At 40.7% G+C, this 21,395-nt stretch overlaps 1 protein-coding gene across 2 annotated transcripts in view; it reads right to left on the bottom strand.

The window, feature by feature from the left end:
- Positions 1-21,395, bottom strand: part of LOC139114553 (discoidin domain-containing receptor 2-like) — a 48,449-nt gene that overhangs the window by 12,091 nt on the left and 14,963 nt on the right. The window contains exons 1-9 of one of the 2 annotated variants that reach the window (XM_070676349.1): positions 13,456-13,620; positions 7,536-7,750; positions 6,884-6,989; positions 5,755-6,007; positions 5,276-5,429; positions 4,278-4,787; positions 2,779-2,988; positions 1,239-1,601; positions 477-730 (exon numbers count right to left, since the gene is read on the bottom strand). In XM_070676349.1, coding sequence (XP_070532450.1) covers positions 477-730; positions 1,239-1,601; positions 2,779-2,988; positions 4,278-4,787; positions 5,276-5,429; positions 5,755-6,007; positions 6,884-6,989; positions 7,536-7,620 — 1,935 coding nt within the window. In that variant the 5' untranslated portion in view covers positions 7,621-7,750; positions 13,456-13,620. Of the gene's footprint in view, positions 1-476; positions 731-1,238; positions 1,602-2,778; positions 2,989-4,277; positions 4,788-5,275; positions 5,430-5,754; positions 6,008-6,883; positions 6,990-7,535; positions 7,751-13,455; positions 13,621-21,395 lie in introns of those variants that run through there. The other variant, XM_070676348.1, reaches the window with a different exon arrangement.

The raw sequence follows: 21,395 nt of genomic DNA, 5'->3' as shown, positions 1-21,395 counted from the left end.
TTTGGAGAAAAGAACAAGAATTTGCAATTGACATTCAAAACAAAAATGGTGAAAAAATCCTGAAAATTTACTGCCACTGACCATTTAACTCTTCAAACTTATCTGTCATTGTAAACATCGTTTAGTTTGTTGTACAAACAAGATGGTGGAAGGTCAACACTGTTTTGTTGTTCAATGTGGAGTATTGTGATAAATTTTGATTTGGGCAAGGCATTCATCAGTCTTGACTTGAACACTCTCACATCCGCGTTTTCCATTGTAAAAGTCAAACCTACCCCTTGGAAACAAAAGGACCACACCAAATCTTCAGAGGTAAAAAGAGTTGTGTGGGCTAGTTTTTGTGAACCCCACATTACCTATGAGGGCGCTCTTCATTTAACTCTACATTAGGCTCAGGCAGCAATAACATTCTATGCCAAACCACATGGCCAAACCAAACCTCTGTTGATAAAATTATATGATATTAAAATGCCAACCTGTCCAAACTGACCATCTCCCAGAACCTCTTTAAAATGGAGTTTGTCGAGTGGTATTTCAGGCACAGGTGTGTTGATGTTGGTCAGCTTCTCTAGGCTAGTCGATGGAACGGAGTAAATGTTGTTACCAGACACACCCTGTATGTTCAGGGTGCTTACATCTGCCTCTGCGTAGTGCTGTAAGAAGATGTTGGATTTGCTGTGCCCTGTTGACTTAGTGATGTCTGGTTCAGCATAAATCAGAGATGAACTTCCTGTTGGTTGCAAATAAGGAATACAAAAGCTCAGTGAGCGTGATACATGCATCAAAATCTCAATGCCTGTTTTCATGATTTCAAGGTTCTCTAAATCTTGAAAAGTTTTTGAAGAACTGGAACTTAATATTGATACACTCAAGTGTATTTAACCATTGTTTCTGAAAAAATTTAGGAAGAATTATATCATAAAAGGTCTTGACTGATAGCCTTGGGTAGAAACAAATCTGTATGATAGCAAAAAAACAGCTGCATGCATGGATATGTTTGTTTTCGGTAACTAGCTAGGAGCTATAGTCCATACCAGTGGGTAGATGGTCTATGAAATCAGATAGGATCAATTGGATTGCTTTGGGAGACTCCTGTAAAATGACTGGGGATCCCTTAGCTTAGTGAGAGTATCAGTTTATTATTACTTGACCATGCAGTGATTTCAATGAGATAAAAGCTGCACATTTTTGACAAATCACAGGCACATGTTGGAAAACCAAGGAAGAGAAATATGTACCTGAATTTTCATGGCCTTGAGGCACCTCTGGTAGGGCTCGTTTCAGTGGATTTTGTCCCCAAGGTTCATCATAGACAGGCCCGTCAACCGAAGTCAGCAAAGCCGTGTCATAGGTCAAGTTCTCCCGTTGATTCTCGCGTATGTGGTCGCGTTGATTGTTGATCTGCACGGAGTTCAGATCGTAACGCACTTGTTCCACCTTCTTCGGCGACTGGTTGGATTGTTTGATCCTCTTCTGTCGCCATAGCAACACCAAGATGACAACGATGAGGATGAGAATAAAGACAGCCAAGATACCGACCAATAGAGGCATGGTAGAGCCCGACCCTGGAGTAACTGTATTGACATATTCTCCAGCAGTTACTGTTCAAAAAGAAAGCAAATAATATTAAGTTAACCACATCAGGCCCAAGGATTTGGCTTCCTTGACATGCAGTAAAATTTGTCTCTTTTCTCTCTAATACTCCAACTGTATTTCACAGATGATAGATCAGACTTTAATTCTCAGCACCTCAGAATTAATTGAATGTCAGCATTGGATATTACAATGTGGTATATTTTCTTCCAATAATTATATTGCTGAGAGAAGAAATTGGTATGTCTTATGCAGAGGTACCCGAAAATCATCTGTTGTCCTTCTGAACTTCAAATTCATCAACGATTAGTTTTTAGAAGAATTGTTTTTCAAAGGTGAAAATCTGATTAAATCTAAGGTAGGGACTGGTTGCTTGCTTTCTTGTTCTTCATCAATTTTATTCATCTTGGCCTGATCCTTATGAAGAAGCAAGGACAGCAAATATGTACCAGGGCTGAAGAGTAAATTACAACGAGCAAATTTCTACATCTGAATTTCAATCAGACTGCAGAAATTCAGGGAAACTGAAAATTATCTGATTACAAAACGCGGGTTCCAAGTATACATGAAATGACTTTAAATTGGACATCCTCCATAGTGTGTAGGATCATATTATTATACATCTACCATCAAGAACAACTGAATTTTGCGTGCACTAAAAATGTCGTATGGAACGCCTGTTCTGCAAAACGTACGGTTTCCAGCACCCCTTCAACTGCGGCTGTATCTGCGCGTTCACTGTTGAACGGTTTAAAGGGACTCATGGGACAAGTGCCAGAACATGTCTCGCGCGCGCTCTGTACGTACGTGTGTAGTGCATACACACCATCCAGAACTTGCAGAAGCGCGTCCGACATAGCATTCCACACTTGCGCTATAAATCAGAAGAAAATTGTAGACATTGCACGAAAACGGTCATTACTCTGACAATTTGATACCCCAATGACAAATGTAAGATGTATAATAATAAGGTTATTATGGAAATACCGCTAAGGCTGTACTCGGACATTAGCGCTGCGCATCGCCCTCCGCTTTGTGTCAGGTGATACGCTGTGCCAATGTCCTTGTGAATCCTTTGCGGTATTTTCATAATGACCTCATAATACTGACGAACTTTATGTATTCCCGTGTACCCTGTGTTTACACATACCGGTACACTGACAATAGGAATTGGGAACAACTTACTATTGTTGTTTTCTGTAGGTTTATATGTTCCTGTTACAACTACCACTGGTGGTCCAATGAGTCCAGGGGATCCCTTAGGTTTGGAAGGCTTGGAAGGTACCTGGGTTACCTTATCTTCCTGTGTTGGTTTTGCGGCAGTGACAACTGGAATTGCTGGTTCATAGGGGAATAAATCAGGTGGGGGCGCTGTGTAGTTTTTACTAACATCAGCTGTGTCAAAACAAATCAAATGAAAACAAAACTTGACATCATAAATGAACACAAAAACTATGACAAAATATAATATAATATGAATTACATGAAACAGACCATGTACTCAGAGTACCGATTCCTGAACATGATGGTTTCATTGTGATTTCAACAGGGAGATCACTTCATCAGTTCAGTAACTGTTGAGTTTGACGGTAAATTATTGTATAACCACACACACCATTCTTGATGGGTTGGAACATGCCAAAGTGTACCTCTCTCATGCTCTCAAAATCAACAAAAAAGTAAAATCTATGGAAAACATAAGTGTGAATGACAACATTACTTAATAACACACAAATAATTATAATAATCATAATAATGATAATCATCATAATAATCAGGGATGATAAAACAGAGAAAAGATCTTATAAGCTGCCATCACAGGAGCCTCATTGCTACCAATGATAATAATTATAAACACAGTAATTCCTGAAACAGAAGGCGGTCCACACCCAGCAGTGAATAAATACACATTTAGTACTGTATTTGTACACAGCTGTAATGGTGTTTTATATTCACCACTGACTCAGTTTATTAAATCTTTTTCCCTCACAAGTGAAATTTCTAACTTTTCCCCAGCAGAGAGTCCAACACCAAATCTATATTACTCATCAAATGCAGTTGTGTTAAAATAAGTTCAGTTAGTGAACAAATGGTATCATTTAGAAGCCTAGAAATTCTGAGTGAATACAAGAAGTTTGTAAAACAAAAGTGCTCAAGCTTATTTGCTGAGGGCGCTGTTCACTCCCCTTTTACCTTTCAAGTTTACCTTTCATGAATTAAAAGCATGGTTAGATATACCATTTATAAGATGTCCCTTAGCACTAAGAGTCTGACCACAAAGAATGTATCAAAAGTAACACAAATACATGTATATGAAACACTGTATACCATTTGAGAAGGGCCATTATGAAAAGTACATGTAACTGATATATACACACTGGTCACTTTGCAATAGATGGGCAGTAAGTTATAGATTGAGTGTGCATCAAAATGGGTAAGTAATTTTTGGCCACTTTACGGTGCTTTATGGCTAGAACTTCATTTACAAAACAAGATGTGATTTTCAAATACTTCAGCACTGTTTTAGAAGATAACCCCTTTCTGTGATAGCATGCCTAAAATTTTCTCCAGGCACAGAATTCACATACTTCACAATGTGTGCTAATGCCATAATTATTTTTAATTCTTTTGGAGAAGTGACGAGAAAAGTGGAATTTAAATTATACAGTGGTTTACACACTTACTTGATTCAAAGCCAACTTCGCTGATTAATAACCATTTATCACCATATTCAAAGAGACATTTCAAATATTTGCCGATGTTGTGTTGCAAATCCAATTTGATATTCCTGGCATTGCGGTGTGTATGATCTGGCATTTTGGACACCACTAGTGGCGTGCGGTCGTAGGCACCACCGTCATCACTGAACCACACTGTCAATGATTTGAACATGGCGACGTCTATCTCATATTGGTTGTTGGTGTGAAATATGACGGAAGAGAAATTCCGTAGGGAATCAAAATGGAAGACGATTTCCAAGTTTGGCACGAGTTGTCGATTCCATCCAACCCACTCGTATCCAGGACCAAGGCCAACGTCGGATTGGTAGTCATCATATCCATACTTTCCATCAGTGAGTTGTCCTAATCCGTACAATAATGTATTGCTTATTCTGTCTCCGTCATAAATTCTATCCGTCAAAAGTACACCATTGCTGATGCCTCCCTGTGGCATGGAATAGGACAACAAATGATCTGTGGACAAACAAAGTTGCAAGATTGTTTCATTGTATGATTAATACTAGACCTAACAATAATGTACATCTGATGGATGCAATAATAGTTTGCTTATTTGAACAAATCTGAAACAGGACATCCTGGGAATTATGATTATGTTCTTATTATTTAAACATATAAAAACAAGAAACAGCTAACATTTGGTTGATACATTCAGCTGTTATCAAGTTTTTGTAATGGATGGACATACATATATATACTTACAAACAAACAAACATACACTTGTACTGACATATTTGTACTAACCAATAGTTGATGTTGTCTGGGGACAAAGTTTTATAAAAGCTCATACCGGTAAATACAGATACTGTCAGTGATCATTACAAATTGGTCCCTATCGCATCATGGCATGTCTAAATGACCTGCACAATCTCTAAACGTTACAAGGGTTTGATGTTCTGCGATTTCTTAGAGGCAAACTTTTTGAAGAAGTGTTCTATGCTTACCCTCATACGGACAGCCATAAAGTTCAGCTCTCATGCACACATACAGTGGCGTGCTGGATTTGTGTGTAGGGTGAATTCTCAACCTTTCAGCGATTATTGGTGGATCGATCGCTATGGCAACTGCATCACTAGGATTTGTGTTACCCAGGAGTACCTTTTGTGAAGCAAGTTACAGGATTATGTCAGTCTCCTATGCAATAAATATGTCAAATCATTTGTGCAAAAAAGGGGACTTACTTATCTGAGACAAATACACCTCTAACTGATCGAGTGGAAATTAACTGAAGCACAGCAAGTAACACTGAAGTCAATTTTTTTTATACACAAATTCATTACAGTTCTGAACTCTGTAAACAGATGAATACCAATCTATTGCTGCTGATACAGTAGTATGGGTGCTGATAATTTTCAGGAAGCAAATATTAAAGGTACTCTGATGCACACAGTGGATCATCATAGCAGAGTATTCAAATTCTCACCGATTGGTTGTAGTAAGTTTTATAATGGAACTCTTTCCATCCTTCACTGAGTCCGTCACTTCTTCTGAAGTATGAAAACTTGAAATGACTGGAATACTCCTTGCCGCCAGTTTCCATCTGATCTCGACCCTGAGTTGCCACCATGGTGACCACCGTCAACCGCAAAAAGTTGATTTCTAAATACTCATCACTGTGGTCTTTGTCCACCGGGTTGCCTGGGCACCAGGCCCCAGCACCATCATTGCGACCAAGTCTGCAAACAGAAATGTTTCAGGACTTGGTCAAGTATACTTAACTTGGCTGTTCAACGACATCAAAGGAAAGTCGGTCAGCCTTATTTCTATTGGTCAGCTGTATCTACATTTAATAGCAAATCCTTGATTTTTGACAAGGGGGGAAATCATGCAAAATCAACCTACATAATATTGGTCAACTGATCTACCATAGATTAAGATGGCTGACATGCCTCTTCTACCATATATGGACACGTGCAAATTTGCTGATTGAGGAGCTTTAATTATCATCTTTTAAAGTTTGCAGCTATTGGTTTTCATAAAGTGAATTATACAATGAATTATCCTAAACAAACACTGCTGCGTATAAACATTGATATTTTATCACTACAATGCCATCTTATGTCACTAACATCGGGGACTATATCCTGGCGAAAATTCCTGAACAATATACCCTGAGTGTGTAGGTCTGTTTGTGTGAAAATCAGATTTTTCAATGTGTCTTAGTATCTGAAGATTCAATCTCAGCTTTCAGAAAGTGAAAGATATCTTGGCATAAAATTAAATACACATACTTCTATTAAAAAATAAAAATTCCATTCTATATTGAATGGTTTACTGATAGCTAATTAAACTGCATGTGAGATGATTAATAATATTGTGGTGTAAAAACTATGTCATTGCCCCCCAATAGGGATATGTGCTTTCTTCTTATCGGATAAAATGACAAATGGGGCCAGATTTTGAGAAGTTTGAGAGCCTAGCTGATTGTTGGTTATGGTGTCCATATCTTTTATTCAAAACAGACACATTCTGGGCAAACATATGCACAAGTTACATAGAGTCAATCTCTACACCATTATGTTATCAAGGCAGACATAGAGGGCGCCACACACCTGCCATGTCTAGCTGACAGAGAATCTTCACTGTGCGTTGAGCTAGCTGACAGCTGAGCATCGGTAATATCCCCGTTATTCATGCCGAGGGATCGGCGACACGTATCTGTTTGAAAAGAGACGAATTCATAAATTCAATGGAAAAGACAATGAAATGTCTGAGTACTTTACTTTGACAGCAAGCACTGGTTATTTCCATGAGCACAAGCATGATGGAATACACACAGACCGGTACATGTACATGTACCACCTCATATGAACAGAAATAATATCTACCATGATACTGGAAGAGTGATTTTCTATATTTTGCAGGTGGATACTTTTGTTGTACCCTTGGTGGTGATCCAACCTTTTCACAAACTAGTGTTGGATATTGTAGAGGGACTGTGGTAAACAGTGTATCTCTATTGTTTTATACACAGCATGCAGTGACCAAATATACAATAAGAATGTTCAGGTACAAGCCTTTCTGTACAAAATTGTGTTGTATAGAATGATATAATTCTGTACACACCGGTACTCACAAATTAATTGTTGTGAGCTACTTGCAGATATCTTTGAAACTTTCTGAATTGGTGTGGTTACTCACATGATAGTATTCAAACATATCTTTTGACTCTGCTCCATTTTCAAACACATTGAGTATACTTACTGAAATCAATGAGAGATGACACTGGTGTCAAAATGTACAGGCATAGCACCAATATGGGAAGACGTTGAGTGTGACTTGTTGCCATGGTTATATGTGTTATTGAGAGAATCTTGAAAGCTTCTGAAGAAACAGGTGCACCATTCCAGTGCACTATCACTTCTCAGAGGATCCAATGGTCAAGATCTTCAGAAGAACTTCTTCAAGACATCACGCTTCTACCACAAAGAAGGAGAAGATATGACACTGAGATGCTGTTGACCATGAAGCATTTCCTTTGACATGTGGATGAGGATAATATCAAGTTTCCTTTCATTGTTACCACATAGCATTACAACAGCATTAATGTACACACAGTGACTGAACTGAACTGAACTGGCCAGTTTTATAACAGATCGCATGTTGTAGCATGTTGTTCATGTAAAAAGATATTTTGTTTTGCGCTTGTTGGCCATCAACAACATATTTCACCTTGCTATTAATTTTGATATTTCAAGCAATTTCTATATCTCTAATCTTTGTCACACACAAGTGTTCTGACGATGACTAGTGACTGATTAAGCACAAGTATGTGAGTGACCTCTGAAAAGAAAAACATGCTCTAAAACATATGCTGAAAAATGACAAATATGTTGAAACGATCTTGCTTTCAGTTTGAAGCCTGGTTTTAGCAGGTATTGTTGTACTGTAGATGATACATTTGATAGATAGAGATGCTCAATTTGTCATCAGCACAGTAGAATTTACAGGAAAGGTTTTCTCAAAGGAGACATCAGACTCACAGTATTCTGTATCAAGTGAGAATTACCTCCTGAATATATACTAACATTAATTTCTAAGGTGATCAGAGTAAGATAACAGCCTGTGACCATACAGCTTACAACCATCGCTTTGTCAATGGACAAATGGAAACTGAAGGTAGTATTACACATTATGTATTAGTATTACACTACCCACTTGTAACCTTGGAGATACATGTAAGATGTAAATGGTGTCATAATGACTCAACTACAAGTGAAACTGATCAGCAACACAAATATAGTTTCATTGCTTTTTTGTCTTTCTTTAACTGTTTTATATACTATACCGAAATGATAAGGGAGACACTTGCCAACTTAAGAATTCATGATAGTATGAATTGGTAATAAAACACAACCCGTCATCTACACAGATTCACCCCAAGATCATTTCTTGTCATATTATTGGAAATTTCAGGACTATTTTGATGAAACAAAAAAATCTCTTTTTTGAATAAATTGCACAGAGATTATTTGACTAATACTGTTGAAGAAACGTTGAAGATCAAGATAGATTTGTTGATGACACAGATGCTGGATAGGTCAAGAGTCGTGAGTCCAGTTTGGTATGATAACGATTGAAATTACTCCAACAATTTACTTTGGTGAATTGAAATATCAGATGATACAAAATCACACAAACCATCAAAGCTGATAGACTACCTACTGTACATGTATGCATTAAAATTTATCCACTGTACCATAGTCTCTCTAACCTCTGACTGTGACTGTACTGATCACAGTGATTGCACATATGGAAAGAGTCTGCAGCAACAGCTGGAATAATGACGACTGTTTCACATTGTATCCGGGGCATCAAACAAAGCTACTGGTGTGTTTTGGAGCCATTTTGCTTGCCGGCAGGCAATTTTTCTTTGCACATGTGCAGGCCGGAAAGAGCAAACGGGTAATATCTCATCAGTGAGCAGGGATATTTTATTATTTCACGCAGTGGACAACTTGGAAAAGAGCCAAATCGGTAGGCTGGAGTAGGTTTCAGATATTTGCCAGGCTTTTGCTGAGGAGAGGTACTTTGTTGTGGGGTGAGGGCTGGCAAGGCATCTTCCGTGGGGTAGGGAAAGGGTTCCACTAGAAGGCAAAGGGCGAATTTTCCATATTGTAGTGGAAAGCCAGTTACAGCTACCCTCTCCTTGCCATCCATATTTTTAGTTTTGTTTAATAACGTGAGAATATTGCATTTGCACATGAAAACACCATTGTCACAATTTATCAAGACTGAATACAACTGTAGCTGGCTGCCTCTGATCATAGACCTCCATACATGAGGAGTAAAGTCATGTAGTCTCCATATTCAACTATATCATTTCACGCATACATTTTACAGTTTTCAGATATACATGAAAATGAAGCCTTGTTTTGGTTACACTCAAAAAGTGTATTTCTAACTAAACTGTATATTTTACTTCAGAATCACACACAGAAAATGTCAATATATTTACTAATTTATTGAAGATATTATCCTGGATAATTAATTTTTTTATAAATTCAGGAATGAATGTGACAAAACCAATAAATATCTAAAAATATCGAGTATTATCATTTAGTAGCATAATATTCTCACAATACCAGTATACTTCACAAACATTGTATATGTTAGAATTATCAGGTCAACTTAACCACATTGTAGTGTACCCCTCTCTGTTACAAATCTGGAAAAACTGTAGCATCAAAAAGTTGAAAAATGTTGAAAAGTTGATTTTTAGGTCTCTTTACTCTTTGCAGACAACAAACATGAGAGTAAAATTTTTCCAAAATGAACCATAAAATAAGAGATAGAAAAATGACCCTTCACCAACACATGCACAGCAGTCATTACGACATTTTGTGAAAGATAAATATTTGATTTGGATGGCTTTGTCTCTTGAACTGATGAAATGCAAACAGTGGGGGAAAATGTCCAACAGAATAAATTGATTGTCACTGAAAAACATGATAGCTTCTATTCTCTGAAGGTCACAAAGATATATGCAAATTGGATCTTTTGTGAGGTCACTCAGTCGGTGACTCATCTCCACACAGTAGGTATTTCAGTACCATAGATGCTATAACACTCATTAAGCTCAGCGGTAAAGGCCTGTCTGTCTATACCCACATCATTGTTAAATTTAATCCTAGATCCTTCTATTTATGAAGACGGGAAATTTTGCGGTTCTTATGACTGTGTGTTATGTAACCCAGAGTACCACACAATAGTTGTGAAATACTCCTGGACAGTGTGGGGAAACACTTCAATTCAGATATCACCATGGTTTGGCACAATGCTCTGTTTTCCTCAAGTAAAAGTCATGGATTTCTACTTGTGGAAAATTGGAATGAAATGGTTATTATTGGCAGACGTCATTTCTGTGGAACTTGAAAATTATCATTTCATCCTAGCTGTTTGTAATTTTTGTTAGATTCGACACCACATCACACAGATGCACACTTGGGAAATAAATTTTTTGCATGATGACAAAAAAACTCCGCACTACATTCACAATTTTATGAGTTCATCAAACTAGCCTACTTATTATGCATGAGTCATGTCATTCTATTCAGGGCTAGAGTTTTCTGTCTTGTGTATCACATTTCAACCATTATTTTTTGAGAAGTTATACATGTAGCTAAGTGCTTTTATGATAGGAGCGGGTGGTTGATTTATATATATATCTGGCTCTGTGATGGAAAAGTGTGCCCTCTGGTGATCACTTAACCATGGTTCACATACAATTATTTATCAATTATTCTAACAAGTAAACGACTTCACATTGTTTATTTATTTGGTTAATTAACACCTTCTTGAATTGTACTCCATCAACATTCTATTGTTTAAGGTTTTTGATTAATTGTAATTAGCAGTCAAATACTGCTTACTATAAGTGTGATAATAAAGATGTACACCAAGCCATGTACTGGTATATTTGACACAGACATATATGCTTAAATTTACATGTCCCATTGTGTGGCAGACTTCATTCAAATCCCTGCATTCACTTTAACAGGAAAGTCTCTGCTGAGCTCTGCTCTCTTACTGATTTCAGAAGCATAGGATGCTTACAAACTTCATGAAAATTACTGCAAAAGTTGCATAGCTTGAAATTTTGATTTCATGAGGCTGTTGCATATTTCACCTTTAACTGTCTTTATGTTCAATGCCAATGCTTTACGCATCTCAGGGCTGGTCTACAGAAACTGATACAATATTCAGAGTGATACATATTTCTGCTCCACTGACTTTTACTCAGACTATAAATTGTCGCCAGCATTTGATGACAGTTATTGAAAATTGCCATGTAGCTAGCTGACCTGGGTCAAAAGTCATTAGCAATGTGATGAATGACAGAGAGTACACAAAGTCTACAGTGTTTATATTTGTACAAAATAAAGAGACTAAAACCAAACGTTCACTGCGGAAACAACAAGCTTTTGGAACTCATGGACTTTTATTCATTAAGTCAAAAGTAATTCGAAAAACAATGAATAACAAAGAATGGCCTAATATGATCTTTGTAACTATTGAAATTGATTTTGCCTTGTTAATACAGTGTAAGATTAACTTTTCCTTGTATCAAACCTTTTAAGCCCTCATACAGTTTATAAAATTTGGATTACTTCAAATCAAAGTGTTTGCGAATGCTTTGTACATGGAGAACAGGTTACATGAAATACAACAAGTTTTTATAGTCCAAAATAAATTTTGAAATTAGTCTAAACAATTTTTGATATTGATCAATATTTTGGAAAACATATTTGAGTTGGAGTAAATATTACAAATTCCTGTCATACTATTGAATTTATGTTTTAAGATACTATGGTGTGTTTGGCAGTGGCTGGTTTCTCATGGGAAATGGAAAAGATGTACTGGAACTTGTGTTCATAAATTCATGATATTGTTCCACACATGATTTGATGATTTTGATAGAGCATTCATTTCTATTTAAATCACTTGAAATTAAATTCGGCTATACTATATCATTGACACATTATAGTACCAGAATATGACAGAGATATTTAGGTTGAATGGCAATATGTGGTATGGATATATAAAGCATGTCTAGTATGACAAGCAGCACCAAATACATGGTTATGAGTTGACAGTGTTCATTGATAGAGATCTAGTAGACATTACAATAGAATGCACCTATAATGATATGAGGTGCTGAAAGAGCTCAAACAGACACTGAAGGATAAAAATCTCTATACTTGATCTACCATTACACAATACATGTACATGTACAGTTATAAAATTCCGCAACAGTTGGAACCACGGAAACTGGACTGAGCTGAAGTATAACGCTCTCACAGTAGAACACATATTGTAATGTACCTATTGACATTGACTGTGCCAGAAAGTGCTGAGCAAATTCTTACAGAAGGGCAATATTAAGGGCAAAGCTTTGGTAAGAAGACAGTGGAAAGCACCATGAGTAATGCTACAGTTGTAATCAATGAAGTGAGGGACATGTGTTCTTATATGGTATTATTCCTAAGCAAATGTACCTGTAGACAATGACCAGTACAAATTATATATTATCAAGGATTTTGCTTTAGTTCTGGAGCATACCACCTTACAGTATAAATGGTTTTGGAATCTAGTAACACTTCTGCTTCATGCATGTACATGTATGTACACCTGCACAGCTTCTTTGTGATGTGTAGAGAAAGCACAGTGAAATGGCATGGAATCCCAGGAAATTTATGGCCTTATTTATTGCCTTACCTGCTGTCCCCACTTCCCTGTTAATAGGTCCAGACTCACTATTGATAGCAATAGGTTTGGGCCAAACCATTGTGATGAAAGGGTGAATATTCTCTTAATATACTGCCAACATTGAGTTATACATATACCGGTACACGTATCAAGGGCATATCACAATTGTAAAAAGTTTGAATAATACAACATAGACAAGGCTACATGAACGGTAGTTCACACAATTTGGCCACTCAAGACTATTTCAACTGTCATTCACAATATTTTATGAAGATACATGCATTTGTATCTTTACTACAACATGAATGACAAGATTCAAATAACCGTACCAGCACATGATAATGAAGTCTCCAGAACCACATCTTATTATTCAACAGAATGCATTACAAAAACTTGAGAGGTGATATTTACCAACCAAAAGGTGACAAAAACATCAGTCCACAGCAGGCAACTGTTCATTCTTGGCGTCTCTGCAAATGTCTGCAGAAAGTGATGATGTACTCCTGTGACAGGCACAATTACAACTATCTAACACAAAGCACTGCTCCACTATGATAAAATGATGATATCATTTTATCAATGGCCGGTAACCTGTCAACTGCCTCTGAGAATTAGTATTCTAAGTCATGATGAAACCTTTAACACTAGTCTTTGTGTTCAATGCTTTCTGCTAGCTATCTGAAAAAAACACCTTAAGCTTTCTATCAAAAGCCATTGAAAGGTTCAATACAAGGCTGTTTTTACGTCAGCCTCACAGGGACACAAAAAACAAGTAAAAGGTCACTTTTCCACAGTAAGGTCAAGATAGGCTTGAAAGGAAAGGAAACAGGTGGTGGGCGGAGATGTTTCATTCATTCAGAAAGTTGAGTGAATTTATACTTATTTTGATCTTTGATGTACAAAGGAAAGCTTTCTTCTATAAAGATGAAAATGTTGATAATACGCAAAGTTTCAGAGTGGTCTCGTACTTTCCTCCTGCTTTGAACTCAAAGATTACTTATTAAACCTTCCTTGTATTGAGTGATGTCATCACATTGTATTCCTTCAAGTCCTATTTTCATAGTAGTTTTGTGCATTAGAAACCTTTAACCCTTTTCCTGCCAAGTCGGTGAAAATCCGCTTGAAATTCGGTGTAGCTAGAATCTGAGCAGCCACGGCCGTTATCCTGCCAAGGCGGTGGAAATCGGGCTACTTTTTGGTACCCCCTTTCCTGCCTAGTCGACGGAACTACGTGTAGCAAACCCTTGCTCGCGCTAGGGGTCGTTCGAGGACAGGTTTTGGGCGAGGAACGGCGTTTGCTCTCGAAATGGGTTCACAGAGAGTCCAACGACAGGGAAAGGTGCGGAAGCTACCCAGCCAGTCCCCCACCCCGGTGGGGGACTGGTTTTTTTGGGGGGACGAGTAGCGTACTTGGCAGGTTAGCACGTTGACGTTTCTAGCGGAGTTTGGGTTAACTTGGCTCTGAGGCACTACATAGATTGCGGCCGAAATTGACCGTCTCGGCAACGCTAATCTGTAAGGCAACCGCCTAAGACCGCCTCAGCTGGCGGTGCAATTTTTTGCCAATGGTGCGAGACAAAAATCACGGACTTGGTCCTGATTGACGGGAAGTGCTGACGGATTTGACGGACTCGGCTTTCTGTAAGGCAACCGCCTAAGACCGCCTCAGCTGGCGGTGCAATTTTTTGCCAATGGTGCGAGACGAAAATCACGGACTTGGTCTGATTGACGGGAAGTGCGGACGGATTTGACGGACTCGGCTTGATTAGTCCCTGACATGGAACTGATCCGAACGGACTTGAGCGACATTTGTGAAGGGTAACCACCGCTTTTAACCGACTTGTTACCTTCTCGAAAAGACTACCCACTCAGATGTCGGACGTTGTCGGCTGCACTTGGCTCTAGACGTTCAAGCCGTGCAACGAAACACACCGCCTCAGCCTTGCCATTCAGGAACATGGCCTCAAAATTTGATACCATTGTTCACCGACTTGGCGGCTGCGGTTAGGTGCGTGAACCGTTGTTCACCGACTTGTTACGCCTATGTTGTCCCTGTGAAGTTCGGCTAACGGCGAGTCTAACGGGAGTTGGCAGACCTGTGTTTGGTTTATACCGTAGTATGACCGACTCAGGTAGAGGTACCTGTCGGTATATTCCGAGTTTTACGCACTCGGGCGTCAATGACGGGTCGTCATCACCGCTGATGACGTAGACGTGCTGGCCACGTTATTTGAAGGAGCCATGTTTGCCCAACGGACGAGGCCGAGACAGCCGTTGACAATTTTGGCATCCTTCATCTTTGACCGCCTTAGTTGGTAAGCCGCTCGGCAGGCGACGGTTATGACCTAAACAAGCCGCTGAAGCACTGTTCGTTGCCGTACAAGAACGAGACGGCCAGTCCATTACTGCTTAATGGGCGATCTGTCGGGTTGGCTTGTCACCGACTTGGATGACAATACGCCCTGCGCAGGCGTACTTAGAAGGGACATGAGGTTAAAGATACGGGTTTCCCACCCGTACTAAACATGGGCTTGGGCCAACGTCCTTGGGTGGCAGGTGCGCATGCCACGTACCCAGCTGGACGGAATGTCAAGTTGAGATGCTAATGACATTGACTATGTTATGCTAAGTGCTCGAGGGATTTGCATCGCAAATGAGTATTATTAGCATATCAAATGGTGCGGACAGGCAATTTACATGACGGGTAGGAATGTCAGCGCCGGTTGGTGGACTGATTGCCGTAGGTCCATTATAATAACAGGTGGATGCATATATTAACACCCCTGCGTCCAATCATGTCCAGGGCTTTGTTTCCCTGTGGCTTTAAAAGGGAGGACCTGCTAGTCTGTCGACACTGTTCCAGACATGAGCTTGACGGACCGCAAAAGTTTTCTGAAGGCGAGCAGACGACTGAAGCTCAAAGATGCAGAGTCTCCGGGCGGTAGTGGTAGCGATCGTTGTGATGTCCCTAGTAAACGTTCTAAGAAGTCGGGCAAGAAACGCTCCCGTAAGGCGAAGCCATCTCCGGCTGAAAAACCAGTGGTAAGCGTAAACGTAAGACCGATCGTTCTGCCGATGAGGATGATGACGGGTCAACGGTTGCCAGTGGTTCTCACCCGGCTGCTCCGGGAGAGACTACTTCACCTGCAGAGACTACATCTGCTCTTGTGGGAGATACTTCACCTGCACTGACTACGTCTGCTGCTGCTAGTGAGACAGTGAGTAACGAGACGGCTGATGCCATTGGTTCTCCCCCGGCTGCTCCGGGAGAGACACCACCTGTTGCTACTATGAGCCCTCATCCTGCGTCAGGAGAGGTTCCTGTGCCCAGTGCGAAAGAGCTTGAGTCCTCGTCATCAGCAGAGGCTGCCGAGCCCGCTCCTGCCATAGTTTCGTGTGCTGCGATGTCCCCGCCGAAAAAGATAGTGCGGAGGGTTCGTTATCAGGATAGCCCACCTGATTTTGAGCCAGATATGATCCTTGATGCCGCTACGGGCGAGTTCAGGCCCAGACGCCCAGACGACGGTGATATCACCGCTGAGTCCGACTCGGAGGTTGACGAGGATGCGGCAGAGGACGATGACTTTTATGACAGGCAGTATGTAGGTGAGGCAAGCTCTGACGACGATGATGACGTTGCTGCTGTGTTGGCGGAGGACGACACCCTCCTGTCTGGCGTATGTCGGAGACTACGATGCTAATATATTTGAGGAGACCGATTTTGACCATGAGAGAGGACCGACTTTCACCTTGCCCAGCCACTCCCGTGAGCTCGATTACTTTTTTAAGTTTATTCCAGCTACACTGATCAGATTGGCCAAGGACGAGACTAATAAATACGCCAAATTCCACCAGCGACATATCGCTAGGAAAATAGATAAATACTGGCGTAACGCTGACTACCGAGAGGTGCAGGCGTTCATTGGCGTCTTAGTCTGTATGGGTATCGACCGTAAATCATCAGTGGAGGATTATTGGTCTAGCGATCCCTTTCTGAGAAACCAGGGTATTTCTACTGTGATTACCCGCAGTCGCTTTCAGCAGCTTATGCGATACTTTCATCTGGCAGACCCAGAGAACGATCCACGTCGTGATCCTGATGAGGCACGCCGCCGACGTCGGTGTCAGGAGGATCCCCTGTATAAATCAATCCATGGATGGAGCCCATAGTTGACCGGTGCGTAAATAATTATAAGATGGGTAGAGAGATCTCCATCGACGAGGGCATGGTGCGATTTAAGGGCCGTTCTAAATTTAAGCAGAGATTACCGCATAAGCCTGATCGAGACGGTTTCAAGATATGGCAGCTGTGCGACTCCACCACTGCATACATCGCTAACTTTGCACCGTACCTAGGTGTGAAATTTCGGGATCGGACTGATGGGAGACGGCAGGAGCGAGGTGTGGTGAAAAGAATTACGATGGAGCTGGTCCAGCCATTCTGTGGATATAATCACAGCCTATTCTGTGATAGCCTGTTTAGCACGGTCGTTACTGCTAGAGAGCTGATGGAGACCGGGATCTACATGGTCGGGAGTTTTAACCGCCGTAATCGTCGCACCATGCCCCCTCAATTAATTCCGCCGGGTAAGAGGAAGCGCCTTCCTCTGTCTGTTGGGGATATGAAAGCCACGACCAGAACGGACTCTCGTCTTAACATCACTGCTTATCAGGATAGTAACGCTCAGGTGCTGATCTTGAATACGGTCTATCCACCCTTGGAGTGCGTGCCAGTGGGGGAGGGAGACGAGCGGCGACAAGTGCCTCTGTCGCTGTATAATTATCGCCGGTACATGGGAGGCGTCGACCGAGCCAACCAGAAGCGCAAGTACTTTCACACTGGGCGCAAGAACCACAGATGGTGGACATATCTGGCATGTTACCTGATTGATGTTGCCCTGGTAAATGCATATATATGCTTCAAGCATGTACACCCTGATAGTAAGCTGACCCATAAGATGTTTCATCTGCGTGTCGGGAAACAACTCATTGGCGGTTATTGTGGGCGATCGCAGCCCAGTGTGAGAGAGGTCGAGGCCACCGTTTCTCTTGCCTCGTACATCAATCCACAAAATCAGCCGATGCACGTTGTCAGCCGTTTGGGGGGGGGGCCGAAATGCTGTAAAGTATGTAGCAGAGAGGGTAAGACCACTGCGAGCGGACGACTGTCTGAGACGTCAAAGGATGTAGTCTGTGCGGGGTTCATCTTCACGAGGGCGAGTGTTTTGCGGCTTTTCATCATCGCATGATGCTACGAGGTAAGAGGAGCATTGGCGTGCAGACCTCTACTCACACAGCCCCGACGACACCCATCAGCAAGAGAACCCGACGTAAATAACGGACAGGGGACAGCTTCGCCTAACAGTGGCTTGACTGTATTCTTAACACGGACCATGATCACATTTTGAGCACGGTTGTGCCGTTTGTTTGTGCTTTACGATCCCGCTGATTGTAAATTGAAACACGGATTATTTTGTACAATCCCCGATTGTAATCTTTGTAACACGGACCATGCACTCGGACGTCGAGACAGACTCTGAGATTTATTATTCGGCATAATGTAAATTATTCCCGAATAAAATACTATCTATGGATCGCATATTTTCGTTTTTGTTTAGACGGATTATTTTGTACAATTCCCCCTATTATAATTTTTGAAACACGGATCTGCCACCCCGATTGTAATTTTTGAAACACGGACCATGCACTCGGACGTCGAGACAGACTCCGAGATTTATTGTTCGGCATAATGTAAATTATTCCCGAATAAAATACTATCTATGATCGCATATTTTCGTTTGTTTTGTTTTTACCCCCACTTTCGTTTTTGGCAGATCCGTAAGGACGCTATAGTAATGGATGAACGTGCGTTGTATCACGTGGGAGGGGCACAGCCAACGGAGGCTGTGCTCGTGCGACGTAGACGTTGTACCAACCATCTGTCGTTGGGGTTAGTGCATAGAGCAGTTGCACTGTCCAGAGCTAAGGTGGTACAAAACTGCACCTTAGTAACAACTGCACAACTAACGTGTTAGGAAACGGTAACACTAACGAGCTAAGTGTTCACTGAACTGGCCAAACTACGTACACGCCTTCCTTCAATGGCGGAACTATGTCGTTGACACTACGTCAAAGCAGACTGCACTGTGCGACTCTTCCAAGTCGTTCAAAGTACGTGGCAAGTGACACAACCCAGGGGAAACAGGACAGGTTTGAGGGTGCTGCCGCACCCATAGCACTAACCCCTGGGTCTTCTACTAACCCACGAGAGAGGTGACGTTTCCCGGTGTGGCCGTGCGTGCCGGCGAACGAGCTTTACTTCCGCGAAAGTAAGCTAGAAAAGGGCATAAAAGTGCACGTCCCCGGGGCAAACAACGCCCGTGACCTCGTCATTTTCTGGACAACCTCATCAGCGGTTGCCCCTCTATACGGGCATGCAAAAATTTTTGAAGTCTAACACGTATATGGTCGGTAATCGTACCCCGAAAATGCGGTATTTTCCCGCCAAATGCCTGGCAGGAAAGCGTGCAGGAGAGCCTATCTTCTGTAGACACGGAAAAGGGGGCGGTTTTGACCACTTGGCAGGATAACGGACAGGGGCGCGCTCGGCAGGAAAAGGGTTAAGGCTAACAGATATGGGAGATTCTTGGCGGCATTTTGTTGATCATGTACTGACGAGTAGTTTTGGACTGCTTTGTTGACTCAACTTGAGTGCAAATTGTTGATCTGAAACTAAGTACAAATGTATGGCAATGTTGAAAGTGGGTTCAAAAACCACACCACACTTTCACATTCTATGAAACCTACCATGTGGGATAGCTTGGTGAATGGATGATCCATTTCCTAAGGGAATAGTATTAAACGGAATGACAACCCACTGTTCAGACAGATGTAGATGCAAAACTGTGCTGGGAGGGCAGCACCATCTCATTTACTTGTAAACTTATTTGAGTTTGCATTCTGTACAAGTTACAAGTGATATCTCTGATCCACTTTTGCATGTATGAAGTGGATGAAGTATCATATGGATATCCCTCCCTGCTCATTGGTTAATCACCTACACATACATTTGAAAACTATGTAGTCCGTGAGAATTGCAACATTAGTAAGAAGAAGTCACAGATCACCCACTTGCCTCTTTAACCTTTTCACCAGTGACGGTATGGTCCAAGCCAATTGGTTTTGATGGTGACTTTGGAATGGTACACAGGGAATTAGGGTTAGCAAGTTCAGGTAATATGTGTATGCACCTCAAAAGTGACAACTTCATGGTTTTGCTGGTTCTTTGCTCAAAGAAACTTTTGATTACTCCTTTCTCTTTCAAGATCAAGAAGAACAAGTCATCGTTGATGACACAGTCCCCACTTGTTAATAATGGGTACTTTGATTACATGTCCTCAGAGAGGATAGAGTCCTCTTCATTAATTAGGTCTGTGATAAAAATACTTTGATACAGATGGCGCTCAATGGCCAAGAATGAGTTCCATGGTGATGAAAACATAAAACCAATGTAGGCCACCATCCTAAAGTTCATAAAATGAGTCAACTAGGAATTAATCAACAGGATGTTGCAAAACATTTTTGCATACAATTCTAACACTTAACAGATTATCACTGGTACCATATTTCATAAAGTTTGATGCAGTATTTACAACACTATGAGATCAACATCTGTATCAAGTTTCATCACATTTGACGTTGTATTAATTTGTGGCTATATCACCCTAATTAGGAAAGTTCATTACTTATGCAATTACAAATTAATTAAAATGACACTGATAAATGTCTTTTTCAATGTTAAAGCAATGTGAGCTAATCATCGGTTAACATCTGTATAAAGTTTCATGAATTTGATGCAGTACATATTTCTTGACATATCAGCCTACTTACGAAACTTCAATAATTGACATGTTACTGCTACATGACGTGAAACAAATTGACGAGCATATGTATGAAATAGGTCAATGTCAACTTTGAATGATACTGGTGGAAATATGTCTGAGTTATGGCTCTGTACATGAAAACATCGTAATAAAATGGCTGCCTAGCGACCATATTGGATCGTATCACATAAAAAATCGACGTACATATGTATGACATAGGTCAATGTCCTTGTACCAACTTTGAATAAAATCGGTTGAGATATGCCTGAGTTATGCCTCTGTATATGAAAAAATCGTAACAAAATGGCCACACAGCAGCCATATTGGATCGTATCACAAAACAAATTGACGTGCATATTTATGACATTGGTCAATGTCCTTGTACCAACTTTGAATAAAATCGGTTGAGATATGCCTGAGTTATGCCTCTGTATATGAAAAAATCGTAATAAAATGGCCGCCTGGCGGCCAT

The sequence above is a fragment of the Ptychodera flava genome, chromosome 16, assembly GCF_041260155.1.
Source record: "Ptychodera flava strain L36383 chromosome 16, AS_Pfla_20210202, whole genome shotgun sequence".
Classification (NCBI taxonomy): Eukaryota; Metazoa; Hemichordata; class Enteropneusta; family Ptychoderidae; genus Ptychodera; species Ptychodera flava.
Note: the sequence above shows the minus strand (reverse complement) of the source record. Positions and strands in the feature narration are given on the sequence as shown.